An 11966-nucleotide genomic window follows, 5' to 3' on the forward strand; every position below is an offset into this window, starting at 1 on the left:
TACCAAGTAAATTACAAATTAGTGCACCAACAATGATTAGAAGTGTAGCTATAAAATATTCTACAGAAATACACCTGTTTTGCATAATCATAAATTTCAGCATCAGCTTCTGTGATTTTGACTCCCGCATGGTACTTGAAAAGTCTCCAAGCATCTTCGTTCCCGAGGCACTTCATCTGCACAATGTTTGATATCGGGCAACCCATGCGTTCACACATCCTCTGGTTCCTCGATGTAAGAACAACCTTCTGATGACACCCAAGAGGAATCGGTAAACCAATAGCTACCAAGTCTGGGTAGGGTCTATCATGCACGTTGTCTAATAGAAGCAAAAAACTGTCTTGCACTAGAATGTCAGTGATGATCTTAGCTCGGCAATGCTCCTGTAACGACGACATCATCTCCCAATCCAATTTCAAGAAAGAAGCAAGATGATGTTGCATAACTATCACGCTACTGCCACCATCAAGAAATAATATGTGACGGAATGAATCGGCATAGCTAGCAGCAATGAGTGAAAGAAGTCGCGTCTTGCCAACACCCGGCGTGCCCCATAATCCAAAAAAGACTCATCCGGCCGCACACTCTGTAAAAACTGATGCACCTTATTCTTGTAAATGTCCATCCCCCAAAGGCCATGAATTCGCGACACCATCTCCCAAGCACGAATTGGGGTTTCTAACACTGCTCGCTGGTCAGAGATCTTTGCCTGATTAACAGAACGAGCACCAAACTCCCACATCAGAATGCCGACTTCGCAAATGTTGACACTAACCTGATTCAAAGAACAACATGGTCAGTAAGCTGGGTAGGGGGCAGCTTATTTTGGCAGCCACCCATAAGCCCCAAAAGAACTAGCCCTAAGTCACACGTGAAAAAGCACTTCCTAGTTTGCATGAGTGGGAAAGAAGTCAATTAGATTATGGAAAAAATTAAATATCAAAGCAAGAATGACACGTATGCTAGAGAGCCACATCTTAGTAAACTATAAACCATGGAGAAGGCATACTAGATGTAGAAGACACATGGAAGTAAAGTTATCAGTGTATAATCACCTACATAATACTCCCTCAATCCAAATAAGTGTCACAGTTTGAATTAAGGTTAGTTCAGTCTTAATTCAAAGCTGCGACACTTTCTATGGATCGGAGGGAGTAATATAATACACATAATATGGCATGAAATGCATCAATTGTCGTGGGAGGTTAGTGAAAATGAGTATAGTGTTGGGCCTCTCATCAAAGTGGCGACATGGTCGATATATGGGGCGACTCTTATTTGTTCAGACATGGATCGACAGATTATCATACCTGTATCTTGGGCACCCAGAGGCAGATCAACTTGGGCACCAACAAGCAGACCATGAAAGTAAGCTTTAGTTGATGATGCACTGGAGCCATGCGTCTGAAATGAGAGAAATTGTCAGATCATGCAATAATCAAAATTATACTCTTCGCTTGACATAAAACATGTACTGCATATGGTTGAATAGTTGATACATAAGAGTATTATTAGAACACCTTGGTCAGCATAACAACCACAATATAATTACAGGCCAATGGAAACTCTGGTGATGGACAAAATGTATAAGCAAATGAAAGCAACGAAACATGGCATAGTCGAAACCACAATGAAAAATGTATGGCAAACTTATTCAAGAAAGTGGCCGCTCCCAAACCCGGGTAAAGGAGGAGGGTTATGAAAGACTTGGTGAGCCAACGTCAAAACTCAGCCACTCTTATGGAGATGAAACCCAAAAGAAAATGTACCACCAAAGAACTAGCCATGGACAGGGGTGCATGTAATTGCTATCCATGTGCCAGAACCATGACTTGGTTGCGAGATCTTATGGGTTTCAGCTCTAGCCTACCCCAACTTGTTTGGTGCTAAAGGCTTTGTTGTTGTTGTAAAATTATGCAAGACAGTGGCGTTAAAAAAATCGATGATTGTTAAATAAATATATATCCAATAAATGCTTCAAATATATTGTGTGGATCATGGATGTCACACTCCCCATCTCGAAGCACATGCCCTTCACCACACAAACAAAAAACCATGTTGCATGAGCAAATCCCACCTTAATGTGGTGAAATTGTTACCAGAACTACAATGAATGATGAACCACAAAGATTCGGAAAGGAAGGAGGGAAGTATTTGTTGGACAGATTTTTTTTTTTTTGAGAAAACGCAAAAGACTTGCGTTTCTTTGTATTGAAAAGATAGAGTTTGTTACGGCCTCTGAAGAGGAGCGGTTACAGTCAGCGATCTAAATCAGTGGACATCCCAGGTTTGTGGGAGGATGGCACGCAGGCCACGGGCGCCAGCCCTTGCCCAGAGCTTAGCTTCATCCTTGATTCGCGCAATCAGTGAATTGGTCGAAGGGGTTGCATCGTTGAAGACGCAGTCATTGCGAATTTGTTGCACAGATCCTCACCAGATTAATTTTGGTAAAAACTAGTGTGCGCAGTTGAATCACATTCCACTTAACACATAAAAAACAAGAAGTACAGATAATCATGCAGTCTATGGAATTATCAGTTCATACCTTTCTAGTTCAATTGGCCTTGTCTTTTTTGCTAACATGAGAATCAAAAAAAGAGGTACCATCGAAGCACATAAATGACCAAGAGTATGCCCACTAACAATCTGAAGAGTCCACCTATAAATTCGTTTGTCCGCAACCTCTTCTAATCTAGCAAGGATGTACAATCCTGAAATTATTTTGAAGAACAGAAAAAAAATCAGATTGTATAACTTAGGTCATATTAGATTGCACTTTCAGTAAGAGCTACCATAAGTTCATGTCTTGTGAGGAAACTAACTATAAAAAAACACAGTAAATTGAGGTGAATCACAAATAGCAACCTACACAAATAATGAAAATGCATGCATTATATTGAGAGGAACAACACTAACCTGCTGCCCATAACCAGTAGCTTGTTGATGCAAGGGACTTTGGTCTTGCCCAATCATCCAAATTTTCAATAACGAAAATGACCTCAAAAAATGTGAAAGCGGTCACCATCTTGACAAAAAGACCATTATGTAATCCGTCAGTATATTAAATATCACGAAAGTAGGAACAAGAAGGTGCTGAATGTTATATCTACCGCATAGAAGGTCTAGGGAAGACTTACTGGCAATCTGTGCAAAAATAGGGTGCCATTTTTTGGGTTGAGATGGTAATAGCATGAACCAAAGCCAGAAGCAACGACAGTAGCAAAGAGTGTGTAGAGATCCCCCTGTGACCTGCCAGCAGGATAAACATTAGAGTGCTTCAAATCTTAATTCGAGTTAAAACAGGAACCAAAATTAGCATGAGCATTAAGTCTGCACCATATCCTGAAATAGCTTTTGCAGTGGTTAAGGATGAGCCTGGCGAGACCGACAAAAAAGAGGGGGATTGTTGAGATCACATCCAGCGTATTAGGGATCCCTGCAAATAAGGCATAAATGCTATTCGTGGTTATCAAGAGTATTAAACCATATAACTTTACACCAGACTTTCCTTGCACAGAAAAAAAAATGTTCATGATTTATTCTATATGCAGAGGGCACAGGTACTCGGTGTTGATAATCAGAATCATTTATTTTGAATGGAGCTTAACTTAGCTGAATCTACTCTTCAAAAGGAAAACTGATAATGGGACAGAGAGCGTGAACCAGAGGTTAATTACCAAGGAAAAGTGTGCGTTGGTCGGCAAAGTCATGGTAGTCCTCGTCATGCAGGATGGCGGCCATGATAAGCATGAGCATGATGAATATGCCTGTACATGCCACCCACTTCTTCCTACTCACCGCATCCATCCACGCCGCCACCCACTTCTTCCACCAACTTACATCCTTCACAGCCACCTTGCGGTTATCCTCACAAGCTTGCTGCTGTTTAAGACGATTGAGCGAAAGTAGTTTGAGATCAGACGATGACGGCACCCGCTTCTTCCTTCTGTTCACATTGTGGTTTTTTACCCAAACTAGTCGCGGATCAAGTGGCACAAACACGTCTTCATTTTCCATACCATAATTTGTCACCTGAAGAGAATATCAATTTCATTGAATTTTCATGATACTATTCTGCAAGTTTGTTCTAAAGGGAAAAACATTGAATCCGCTTATATCCAGCCATTTACAAGAAAACAATATAAGGACCAAAGGTGACAAAGAAAGTAAGCCGCATAGGAAATAAGCTGAGTTCAAGTTGCGTCATTAGAAAAAAAAATCACATGTTGAATCATGGTGTACTGATCCCTCCGATCCATATTACTTGTGGCTAAAACGGATGTAACTAGCACTAAAATAGATGCTGCATAACAAGACAAGTGGATCAGATAAGTGATAGCGGGTAGGAACCGATATCTTTGAAGCGTGCTCGTCCATTCTTGCTAGTCTTATGACCTTATCCCAAGCAAACCCACCTGCTCACATCCATTTGGAGTAATGTACACGACCCCTTATACTACCATATGTAGATTATATCTAATTTAATGCAGAATAGCGGATCACATTGACTGTCCATGCCAAAGTACCGTACGGACAGACATCAATTTTCACACGTTTTACAGTCCAAAGTTACTACACAGACCACCGTGAGCCCTATGCCGTCATCACTTATGCTATGCTCAAACAATCAAGACAAATGTACTGCCTAGCTAGTTTATCACTACAAAATTATACAGGCTACATACATATAGAGTGAGACAATTACTAACACTCAACTATATAACAGAACTAACATAAATTGCTACTCCAGTATAGCAGATTGAACAAGATTAACAGTGATTCGCCCATCTACGAAGCGAGGTATTCCGTTCCGTCCAATTTAAAGGAGTGCAGGCACGGTAACAGTAAGGTAATTAATCCAGGGTCAAAGAACAAGATACCGTGGAGGATTTCCAACGTCCTTTGAGCCTTGAGAAAGATGAGGTGGGCTTCCCCAGCCGTGAAGGGATCGGCGGGGACAGATCTGGCGGCGTCATGGGGTCGGCTGTGTCCCCCTCCCCGATGTCTTGAAATCGGCTGCCCTGCACTGTCGCGTCACCGGAGCCGACGGCCTCCATCATCCCCGCGCGCTCACCGCCATACCAGGAAGCAGGAAGGAGGTAGGGTGGCGTCGTCGGGGGCAGAGGAGGGCATCGGGTGGCTGCAGTCCGGCGGCGGCGGCAGCTGACGAGGGCGTTAGTGTCTCGTCGTCGATGGGCGACGTCGGGTGGCTGCGGTCGAGTAGGGAAGAGAGGAGTGTGTCTCTGCGGCGGCGGGGCGGGGACAGCGGCGGCGGCGGCTGCGGTGTCAGGGAAGCAAGCCCATCTTCAGTTAGGCACCGCAACGCCTTCAGATAAGCAACGGCCCAGATGCGAGGATACCGTTTCGTGGAGATCCAACGCTAGATTAGCGCCAGTTCTTAATTCATCCCCAAACAGTCACTGACTGCTTTTTTTTTAGTATAAAGTGGACTTCGTCGAGGCTCCTAGCTTGTGATATACTCCCCGTTCCTGAATATAAGTCTTTGTAAGATTTTATTATAGACTATATACGGAGCAAAATAAATGGATCTACACTCTAAAATGCATCTATATACATTTATATGTGATTCATGTGAAATCTTTACAAAGACTTATATTTAGGAATGGAGGGAGCATAAGCTGGAGAGCGGGTGGATGTTGGCACGACAAATGAACAAAACCTAGTTCAACCTTTCCCTTCTCGCGTCGCCAGTTTCACTTTCCTCAGCTCGTGTTCTTCTTCTGAAGTTAGCTACTACCTCTGTACCTTTATATAGTGTGCATAACTTTTTTGTCCAAATTTTGATATGTAGTGCGCATTTGCCTTGCAGACCTTGTTTGGATGAGAATACCCCCGCTAGAATCACGGGAGCAATTACTGGTTTCCTTCCTTGCAGTAGAGCACGGACTCGATTCTCCTTCCCTTATCTTTCTCGCCTAACACACGCGCTCACCCTAGTCGTTGTCCCCACGCCCACGGTCATTCAGGGCACACCATCGCCCGCGTGCAAGTGAGCCATTCTGAGCATGCCGGTACCAATCTATTTCCTCAGGCGTCGGCTGCCCTTTTCATGTTCTTCTTCTCCAGCACCAATGAGCAGCTCCACCTTGGGTCCAAGGGTGATGTCAATTTCACAGTTAGGTGCAAGAGTACCAACGAAGGAGACGGCAACAGGAGGGAACCTGGAAGCAGATATGCCAAGATGACTCCAACGTGTCGCCGCCGAGTCTGGGTGAGTTCTTGGACATGTAGCAGAAGCACGCCGGTGCCGACTTCCTGTGCGGCAGCTTGCGACTGACAGGAGCCAGAGAAACCTTCCACGTGCACGACTGGCGTGTCCGCGTCAACCATGGCCGACGTCTCCTCATCCTCCACGGCCGGCGTCTCGGCCTCCAGTGCGTCTTGGGCCGCATCCCCGCTTCCCTGGTCAGCTTTGCTTGCTACTTGTGGACGCAGGCCATTATAAATAATAGTACTCCTTGCGGGTATTTGACCTGAGGTCCAAATCAAATCACAAACTAACCTCATTCCGAAAAAATTTCACTCTGCTGACCCTTTTGTGTGGCGTCCGACAGCTAGGCGTCACACACTACTATGCAGCACCTCTCTATTGGGCGTCGCACCTCGTGCCAGCGTGGCAGCCCTGGTCCAGTTGCGGCCCCACAGACAGCACTGCAGCGCCTCAGATTTAGGCGCCACACTTGTAATGTGCAGCGCCTAGCTCTTGGGCGCTGCACAGTCTGTGTTCCACTTAGGCTGGCCCCACCCTCTCTCCCATCCCACCCCCACCCCCACACACCCCACCCCACACAAACCCTTAGCCTTGCGCCTCTCCTCTCTTCCCCTCTCCCCCTCTCAAATCCTTCTCAAATCTTGCAAATCCGAAGTATTTGACCGTGGATTTCGAAGCCAACCCCTCCCTTAGGGAGGTAATCTCCTTCGATCCCCTCGTTTTCATCCATAGGAATTATCACATTTGCTCAAATATTGCTACTTTGGGGAAACCCTAGTTTTGGCCTGGATTTGCAAATTTGTATTGAATCATGTTATGTTTCTTTGCTAATTTGGGTTGGTTAGGCTTTCATAGTATGCTAGGGTTAGAGTTATGTGTGTTTCATGTTGGTGTTAGGGTTATGCTATGGTTAGGGTTGTGGTTATTGTTAAGTGGGGGTTAGGGTTATTAATTCATATATATGTTATGGCATATGTATTTTATGCAAATATTTTTTTGTTAAGTACTTACTTGATATATGTGTGTTTTTTATTATTGTAGGGATGGGGAGAACATGTGCTTATGTTCATCATGTGGATAAAGAGGCCTTTTTGAAAGGCAATGTTGAGCCGGACCCGGATGAGCTTGACATGGTGTTTGAGAGTAGTCCAAGCTATGCGGAGCTCTTGGACCAAGTGAGGAAGGATTTGAATTGGATGGACCCAAGTGACGTTGTTGAGTTCGTGGGAAGGCATAATGTTGGTTTTGGAATGCACATCCGTTGGAAGACAATGCGTGTGAACTCCGAGCAACGTTGGGTTGCATACAAGGAGCCGGTTGCCGAATCTCTAGACAAGGCTCTTGAGTTATTTGCCTCCAAGAAGGTTGAGTCTACTTTGAATTTGGACTTGAACCGGAACCCCTCCCCGTTGGTTGCTAGCACTCCACCACCCATGAACCAAGATCAAATGAGTGAACCTCATTTCACGCAACAAGATTGGCCAACATTGAGCCCGACTCCAAACAACCAAAATGAAGGTTTTGAAGAGGAGAATGATGAGTACGAGGAGGATGACAACGAAGTTGATCTCCATGACAACAATGTGGGTGATCTCGACCAATATCATGTGCAAGAGACAATGGACCAATCCATCCCTTTTTCCCGTGCATATGCATCGGACTCGGATGACGATGGTCCCGATGAAGAAGTTGATGAGGAGGGGTTCACACCGAAGGAGGCCCAAGCATTCAAGAAGGTATTCGGGCGGGATCACAAGACACCATTGTTCAAGGATCTTAGTCTCGCGGATGAAGCCGTTGTGGATGGTGGCAAATGCATATCTCTTGGAGCTAGGCCAAGTTCTCACCGTGATTTGGAAGACGGCAAGAACGGGATATATCCCGGTTGTGAGTTTCAATCCTTCTTGGAATTGAAGATGTGGCTCGACAACTACTCGGTTACGCATTATCGTCCACATAAAGTGGCCAACTCGGACGTCAATGTGCGTTACACGGTCAAATGTGAAGTGCCAAGTTGTCCATGGATTGTGCGTGCAAGGCCATGGAAAGGAGGTCCCACTTGGCGCATAGTGAGTTGTCTACCAAATCACATGTGCCGGCACAAGAATGCGGATGGCAAGCTTGTGTACCAACAACACAGACAACTCACGTCCGAGTTCATCGCTTATAGGCTTTCCAACCAAATATCCACACTTCCAACAATGAGCATCAAGAGTGTCATTGACCTTGTGAAAGCCATCTTTCATTACAAGGTGAAGTACGGCAAGGCATGGAAGGCAAAGCAAGCCGCATTCAAGATGTTGTATGGCAATTGGGAGGAAGCATACAACCGACTCCCTAGGTTGTTGTTAGCTATGGCCACTACAAACCCAGGCATGGTTCACGTGGTTGAGCCTCATGGGCACCAAACATTGATTCACAACGGGAGGACCGTCCGAGTATTTGGCCGTGCATTTTGGGCCTTTGAGCAATGCATGAGGGCTTTTGAGCATTGTCGGCCCGTCATCGCCATTGATGGCACGTTCTTGACCGGACAATACAAGGGCACTTTATTGGTTGCAATAGCAAGTGATGCCAATAACCGGGTGTTGCCTTTGGCTTTCGCTTTGGTTGAGGTTGAGAACAATGATAACTGGGAGTGGTTCTTGCGTCAATTGAGAACAAGGGTATTACCGGCTGAAAGGGAAATTTGTGTCATATCGGATCGCCATCCAGGAATTCTCAATGCGGTGGTGGTTGACATTCCCGGACATAGAAAGTTGCACCATCGATGGTGCATAAGGCACTTTTGTGCAAACTTCTATAGGGCATGTGGTATCAAGGAGTTGGCCGATGATCTTCAAGACTGTTGTCTCGCTTTCACCAACAAGCGGTTTGCCACATTGTTCAATGCAATGCAGTGCTGTTAACTGCCAAACTGCAGAAACAGATTCCATTTTGGCAAATACAAATACTGAACAATTCAACTGAACAAAGACAACATCATTTAGGACAAATACTGAACAAAGACAACTAATAATTTGAACATCACATCTTTTAGGACAACACAAATACCACAATAGTAAGAGTTCACCAACATATAACATAACCAAACAAGTTCATCAACCTAAACAAACGGCTACAAGAGAGCACTTCCATAGTAACAAACACTAATGCCTTCCGCGCGTGTTCCTGGTGCCACGCCTGCAGGCAATCTTCTTCTTCCTGGATGGACGAGCCTCCTCTTCCTGCACTTCCTCCTCCGCCTCCGCCTCCGCCTCATGATCCAAGCTAGCCATCCGCGAGGTCCCTATGACCACCTTTGGGTTGCCTCTATTGTCAAAGTCGTTGGGCGTGTACCGGCGTCTGGGCTGCCTAGGCTTGAACACATATGGGGACTGAAGTTGAGCGTCCGCCAAAGTCATGTCATCATCAAGCTCATCGCCCTATCACACAATCAAACAATATGGTGAAGACCGACGTCGTAATCAAGTGAGAATCACATATAAAGGATTAGTCATACCTCTTGGGTGACCGCACCCTCATCATCCTGATAAGCATATGAGGAACTCACATCGTCCCTCTGATGGTGAGATGAGGGGTCTGATGGTGTACCAGACCTAGAGGCAGATGGTTCATCAATTTCGGGATCACGGCAACCGAGAAGATTCGATAACCGCCTTAACTTCCTGGCCTGACGCTGTAACATGAACAAGTGTGGAAGATATGAAACTCCGCAACATAGACTACCTCTCATAGTGAATGCGATTTGTACCTTGAGGAATGCTCGTAGTGGACCATCATCATTGCCTTTTCCAACCGGTGTTTCCTCCAGAATAGACTGGCTCTCATCAGCTGCTTTCTTGATCTCGGTGCACTGCGGATGAGAAAGAATGAACACGTTAGCCATTCAAACATGTGTAATACGGCCAACGGGAAAGTAAAGAAGAAACACTTTACCACATAGTTAATCACCGGAACAGCAGGGACTCCGTGCCCTACCCTGACATCTCTGTTGTACTTCCCCTTTGATAGATCCTCAAAGTTTACGGGTTCTTCAAGAATATCCTCATTATATGCCGGCGGGCCTATCTCAACTCGAGTATTTTCAAGAAGCCATCGTATGTAGTTATCAAAAGCAAGTGGACTATGCTCACGAAGCTTGGCGCATGCACTGCTATGAGCTTCCTCCACACAAAGCTGGAAGCGGGTAACATACGAAGCATGATGCTTGTCCCAGTCCTTTATCTTCCGCTGCCTTCTCCTGTCCAACCTGCATGGTACAAAACCAAACATTAGCAAAATCAAGGAGTGACGATGCTTAGTCAATACGGTTCATTCTGTCTTACCTATGAAGTGCTTTGTCCGTATCCACCCATTCCGGCGGGTGAGGCTGGAACAGACCAAACTGACAAGACACGCGATGTGGCAAATGAAACTCAACAGCCCAGTTGCATATCAGTGGGCACCGCATACGCCAGAGATCCCTATCCCGCAAGCACATCGGGTTGATGGTAAACTCCGGGGTGTACCCAAGTCTGTCATCGGCGCCATATGGCTGCCATTCCACCTATGAAATAGGGCAACAATGCAAAATTGGTGAATTTTTTTTAGGCAAACATGAGAAATGACTGAAGTAATGACCTCGTTACCTGCTCAGGCGTAATCGTGTCCAACTCGGCAACGTACTTCTGGTACATGAGATTGACATCGTTCGTCATCTCGGAAACCACATCCCACTTGTAAGCCCAAGTGGGGCGCCGTAATTCGTGATCTTCATCTTCATACCAAGGATTAAACCTGACGCTCTTCGGGTGTCCAACAGGCAGACGCTCCCAGCTCCATACAGAAAGTAGAAGCATATTACCACCAATGCCTGCACTATCTGTGATCCTGCAACACGCATCGTCCAGCTGCATATGAAAGAAAAACAATGTTAACTTGACAGCAAGCTTGCATTGCTAATGAAGAAATGAGTTGATCACAAAACAGACCAACTACCTGTCGGTACAAGTAGGCAAGAGTCACTGAACCCCAGCTCCATTTGCTATCGAAGACGGTCAACGCTTTCAGCCACATCCATGGAGCGTTCTTGCCAGTGGAGTCAGGAAACAAAGTCCTTGACACAACATACCACATGTAGACACGAGCATGTGTCTGGATCACGTCATCAGTGGCATCCGGAGGGCACATCGCAAAGTGAGTTTGAATCTACGTGAAAGCAGCTCCGGATGCTTTCCTTTCCTTCTTCTTCTTCTCTTCTCCCTCCTCTACATCAGCCTCAGCCTCGGTAGGAGCCATACCGATAAGAGCAATCATCTTCTCGCGCCACCCATCAGAATCGGTGCTCATACAGAGTGGCATCCCGTCGATAGCAAGACCGGTGATCAACGAGATATCCTCGAGCGTCACGGTCATCTCCCCAGTCCGAAGATGGAAACTATGCGTCTCCGGCCTCCACCGATCAGCAAGAGCGGACACCAGTAGAGCGTTCAGATTCGGCGTGGACCGGCTGACCAACTGAATCCACGGGAGTAGTCCTGCCTGCTTGATGTACGGTGTGTACCGCTCATCGTAAGGCATGGCAGGACCAGAGACCCCGTGATACCGAATCTTCAAAGGTTCAAGCTTCTGCAAAAAACAAGTAATGACAAATCTTAGGGCATGTAAATTTCAACTTAAGGCAAAATATTTAGATTACTCGTTATTACCATCTCCTTCTCGCACATCATGTAGGCCCGGTGTTTCGTGTCGT

General features: G+C 45.7%; 2 protein-coding genes across 2 annotated transcripts; both read right to left on the minus strand.

Annotated features, from left to right (window-relative positions):
- Positions 1-323: 323 nt before the first annotated feature.
- Positions 324-5330, minus strand: LOC125547266 (uncharacterized). The gene is made up of 8 exons (XM_048711211.2): positions 4881-5330; positions 3678-4032; positions 3337-3436; positions 3138-3249; positions 2917-3025; positions 2546-2711; positions 1311-1404; positions 324-775 (listed from the first exon to the last, which is right to left on the minus strand). Exons 1-8 carry the CDS (start codon positions 5058-5060, stop codon positions 449-451), a joined length of 1443 nt encoding a protein of 480 aa, XP_048567168.2. The 5' UTR covers positions 5061-5330; the 3' UTR covers positions 324-448.
- A 4025-nt stretch (positions 5331-9355) lies between these two features.
- LOC125547267 (uncharacterized) lies at positions 9356-11130 on the minus strand. The gene is made up of 6 exons (XM_087517248.1): positions 10864-11130; positions 10561-10781; positions 10172-10484; positions 9987-10088; positions 9735-9911; positions 9356-9657 (listed from the first exon to the last, which is right to left on the minus strand). Exons 1-6 carry the CDS (start codon positions 11128-11130, stop codon positions 9382-9384), a joined length of 1356 nt encoding a protein of 451 aa, XP_087373374.1. The 3' UTR covers positions 9356-9381.
- Positions 11131-11966: the final 836 nt, after the last annotated feature.

Source organism: Triticum urartu, chromosome 3A, assembly GCF_056163025.1.
Source record: "Triticum urartu cultivar PI428250 chromosome 3A, HENAU_Tu73, whole genome shotgun sequence".
In the NCBI taxonomy this organism is placed as follows: Eukaryota; Viridiplantae; Streptophyta; class Magnoliopsida; order Poales; family Poaceae; genus Triticum; species Triticum urartu.

What these genes read in the sequence shown, in the direction of transcription:
- LOC125547266 (XM_048711211.2), bottom strand. Translation starts at nt 5,060, where the DNA reads ATGATGGAGGCCGTCGGCTCCGGTGACGCGACAGTGCAGGGCAGCCGA. An exon ending in GACGTTGGAAATCCTCCACG is followed by an intron (nt 4,033 to 4,880) that starts GTATCTTGTTCT and finishes TATTCTCTTCAG; the next exon opens with GTGACAAATTATGGTATGGA. An exon ending in CCAACGCACACTTTTCCTTG is followed by an intron (nt 3,437 to 3,677) that starts GTAATTAACCTC and finishes CCTTATTTGCAG; the next exon opens with GGATCCCTAATACGCTGGAT.
- LOC125547267 (XM_087517248.1), bottom strand. Translation starts at nt 11,130, where the DNA reads ATGCAGCTGGACGATGCGTGTTGCAGGATCACAGATAGTGCAGGCATT. An exon ending in ACACGATTACGCCTGAGCAG is followed by an intron (nt 10,782 to 10,863) that starts GTAACGAGGTCA and finishes CCTATTTCATAG; the next exon opens with GTGGAATGGCAGCCATATGG. An exon ending in TTCCGGTGATTAACTATGTG is followed by an intron (nt 10,089 to 10,171) that starts GTAAAGTGTTTC and finishes TCTCATCCGCAG; the next exon opens with TGCACCGAGATCAAGAAAGC.